Source organism: Populus euphratica, unplaced genomic scaffold (assembly GCF_000495115.2).
Source record: "Populus euphratica unplaced genomic scaffold, PopEup_1.0 scaffold6.1, whole genome shotgun sequence".
In the NCBI taxonomy this organism is placed as follows: domain Eukaryota; kingdom Viridiplantae; phylum Streptophyta; class Magnoliopsida; order Malpighiales; family Salicaceae; genus Populus; species Populus euphratica.
The window spans coordinates 1,317,901-1,321,079 of NW_011499849.1; the positions used below are offsets into that span (position 1 = coordinate 1,317,901).

Consider the following 3,179-nt stretch of genomic DNA (forward strand, 5'->3'; position numbering starts at 1 on the left):
ATTGCTTCTTCCTAAATTTGTTAACAGAAGATTCGGGGGGCGGCAACTGCATATTCCATACATTATTAGCAAACACTCACAGTAATATGTTATTCCACTATAACTGCCGGGAAATTCCACATCCACAAAATAGAAATCGGCAAGAAGTAATCCTTACTTACGTAAGCTTCCAATTACTGATAAGCTCTGAATCCACCCCCCCCCCCCCCCCCCCCCCCCCCCCCCCCCCCCCCCCCCACCCCCCACCCCACCCCACCCGCCACAAGAAAAAACGACCTCCTTCCGGTGAAATATTTCTCAAAAGAACAGAAAGAGCATGATATTAAAGCAATTGGATTAATAAAGATCTCACATTGAAGTAGATAATGCATAGCTCTGATGAGCAGACGCAACTTATTTTAAAAAAAGTGAAGTTAACAACTCCCTCACTTGAAAACCTCTTTGAAATAAAAGAGATTTGAAAATGTCTCTTAAAAGACTTCACTGCAATTTCCTCCCCTTTTCTACTCCTTTACTGTCTACAGGCATCTCCCTCCATATCCTGCATTTCTAAACAATGCCTGTTTTATGTCTTCAGAACTTATTAGTGCTCTCTGCTCCAATTCCTGTTATCATCACAAGAAAGAATACAAATTAGCTACTTCTTAATCTTACAAAAGAAGAATTAACCCATACAGCAACGAATTGAATTTGTACCTCTGAGCAAGAAGCTTGCATTGTAAAGTCATTGAAACAACTAATCACACACTGCTGAATCTCAAGGCCTAATGTTTCTAATGTTGTTACTGATGATAGCAATAACCCTGGCTTTGTTGCACAGCAAATATCAATCCTTGTATCCTCATTTCTTCTTTCCACTTCAAACTGCAAGGCAAATATTGAAAGAAATGTCTGTTCAGCGATGCCCAGCCTTTTATTGGGAGTCTTATACATGGAATAGTGCAGGCCGCAGAGTGCATACCTTTGGTGAATTTCTCACAACAATTTCATTAGGTTTTGTGTCCTTGAAAATGCTAATCATCTTCAACTCCTCTGAACCCACTTCAATCTCATGTTGCAAGTTGTTGATCCTCTCCAGTAGTTCCTTCATATAATCTATTGTGTCTCCAAGTATTGATGTTCTGTCCATCTATTGACAAATTGCATTGAAACAACCAAATTAGCCTTTAAATGAACATGAATTTTTCACAGAGTCACTAATTGAATCAATCTTTACCTTGCTGATTTTAGGAACAATTGATCTTAGCATTGAAAGCCGGTCATTTAACCTCTTTCTTCGCCTTCTCTCGGCCATTAGGTTCTTTGATGGTTGCCCCTCCATCTTCTTGCCTCTAATCTTTCTTTCTGGACAGATACCAGCATTGAAAGCCGACACCTCCGGCGACTGAATGGGCTCAACTTTGCAAGTACCCTGCATCTGCAAATTCTTTTGATCATTAGCAAGCAGACCCAGCTCCTCATCTTCCATCATGGACATTGGAGTATCGTCTTGAACAGGAAATGGTGGTGTGTCAAGCGTGTTATAGGAAGAGTCGGTGAATTGTGGGGCTGAAGAGAACTCATCTGTGAACTGTGGTGCTGAGAACTCATCACCAAATGGGCAGAAGACTTCATTAAAGTAGTAGTTGTTGAAGTCTTGTTTAAGAGGAGATGAAATTAATCCTTCAGGACAGAAAGAAGTTTGTGGGAGTGCAGCTGGGATTTCTTCAAAGCAACCATGGTTAAAGCTACCTGAGAAAAGCTCATTCATTTCTGTTGGATAATTTGGAGTGGGTTGCCAAGATTCCCTACTTAGAGCTATTAGCTCCTCTAAGAAATCATGTCCATTAATTTCCATTGCTCTAACAACAATAATTCTCCCTCCCTCCCTCCCTCTCTCTCTCTCTATCTTGGGAAATGATAAATACCTTGATAATGTGAAGCTGGATCAAGTTGGAGTGTGTGTGTATATATACAAGAAAATGTTTTATACAAGATTAAAATATGGATTATGGCATGTACTATGTTGTATTTATTAAGCACTAAGAGCCTAAGATTAAAATGGAATCTGCTTTTTCCTTCTCTCTCACTCTATAGGGGTGATTTTATGTCTTTTTCACCGAAATCTCAAATCAAACAAACTAAATATTAAATTTTTGTTGTCCTGAAAGCTTTGACCCGCCATGTCCGTCTGAACCGAAAAGGATGGAGTTAACGTCACAAACCAGCTGACAGGTTCTTTGTATGTTTGAGCTTATGTAATACTATTATTTGGCTATGAATACAACAGAAAACCTTGTCCCGCTCCCTCTCCCTCCCTCGCTCCCACTGAAAAAATTGCTAAGCTGGGTCCCATCCCCTGTGCCTCAGGCTCTAGAATTTTGGGTTAGCTCACAATTTCAATGGGGGTAGGCTGGCAGGCCCCCTTTTCTTTTGCTTCTTGCCTTTTCCACTGTTCCTAGACTTGGAAGTTTTGCGTCGAATAAATTATTCAATTTATGAAATCTGAAGTAGTTTTATATTAGAAAGACGATGGGTTGTATACCGAAATCATTCTTTTAACACCTACGAGCTAAATTTACTATGAGGCAGGCCATGAGGAGTATGGAAAACATATTCGTGTTACTTGATCAGAATTCATACCCTGAATAAAATAATGCAACTTAACATTACTTAAAAGGCCCCTTTTTGGCTGATGTATATGACCTTAGCGAATACAAGAATATGCAGACATTATTATTAGTAATAACATTTTCAAAGGTTGTTTTGGCATTATCGATCTGATCAACGAGCACTGGCATTCCCCGTTAGGGGCATTTGTGCATGCAGCTGGGTTCTTCACTCTTGTCCATAATCAATAGAGGTCTCGTGCCCCCATCCTAGCTACCTGATTTTCCAAGATGACAAAAATGCTTCTCATCATTGTTATTTACTATTATTCCTGATGTTTGTATTCTCGTTTTTTCAGATGGTTAGTAATATAGAAAATGATCAATTAATTAGCTCTATGATTCGCTTCTGAAGGCAAATGGCCACTAATGTATGAGTCTAGAGCTAGAATTATCCAAAGTGAAGGTACAGGTTGACTTCTGGGTGATTATAATGATGAGCGATACTTCCATTTTCTTTGTCTGAAATCAAACAGATTATAGGTTTATTTGGAAGAAAATGAGTCGTTCTATGACTCTTACTCTTACAAG

At 39.4% G+C, this 3,179-nt stretch overlaps 1 protein-coding gene across 1 annotated transcript; it reads right to left on the reverse strand.

Moving 5' to 3' along the window:
• Positions 1-317: 317 nt before the first annotated feature.
• Positions 318-1,963, reverse strand: LOC105120466 (transcription factor bHLH93-like). Its single transcript, XM_011018663.1, has 4 exons — positions 1,217-1,963; positions 962-1,129; positions 697-864; positions 318-605 (listed from the first exon to the last, which is right to left on the reverse strand). The coding sequence occupies exons 1-4, from the start codon at positions 1,835-1,837 to the stop codon at positions 519-521; spliced, it is 1,044 nt and encodes a 347-aa protein (XP_011016965.1). The 5' UTR covers positions 1,838-1,963; the 3' UTR covers positions 318-518.
• Positions 1,964-3,179: the final 1,216 nt, after the last annotated feature.

What these genes read in the sequence shown, in the direction of transcription:
- LOC105120466 (XM_011018663.1), bottom strand. Translation starts at nt 1,837, where the DNA reads ATGGAAATTAATGGACATGATTTCTTAGAGGAGCTAATAGCTCTAAGT. An exon ending in TTGTGAGAAATTCACCAAAG is followed by an intron (nt 865 to 961) that starts GTATGCACTCTG and finishes TTTGCCTTGCAG; the next exon opens with TTTGAAGTGGAAAGAAGAAA. An exon ending in TGCAAGCTTCTTGCTCAGAG is followed by an intron (nt 606 to 696) that starts GTACAAATTCAA and finishes TGATGATAACAG; the next exon opens with GAATTGGAGCAGAGAGCACT.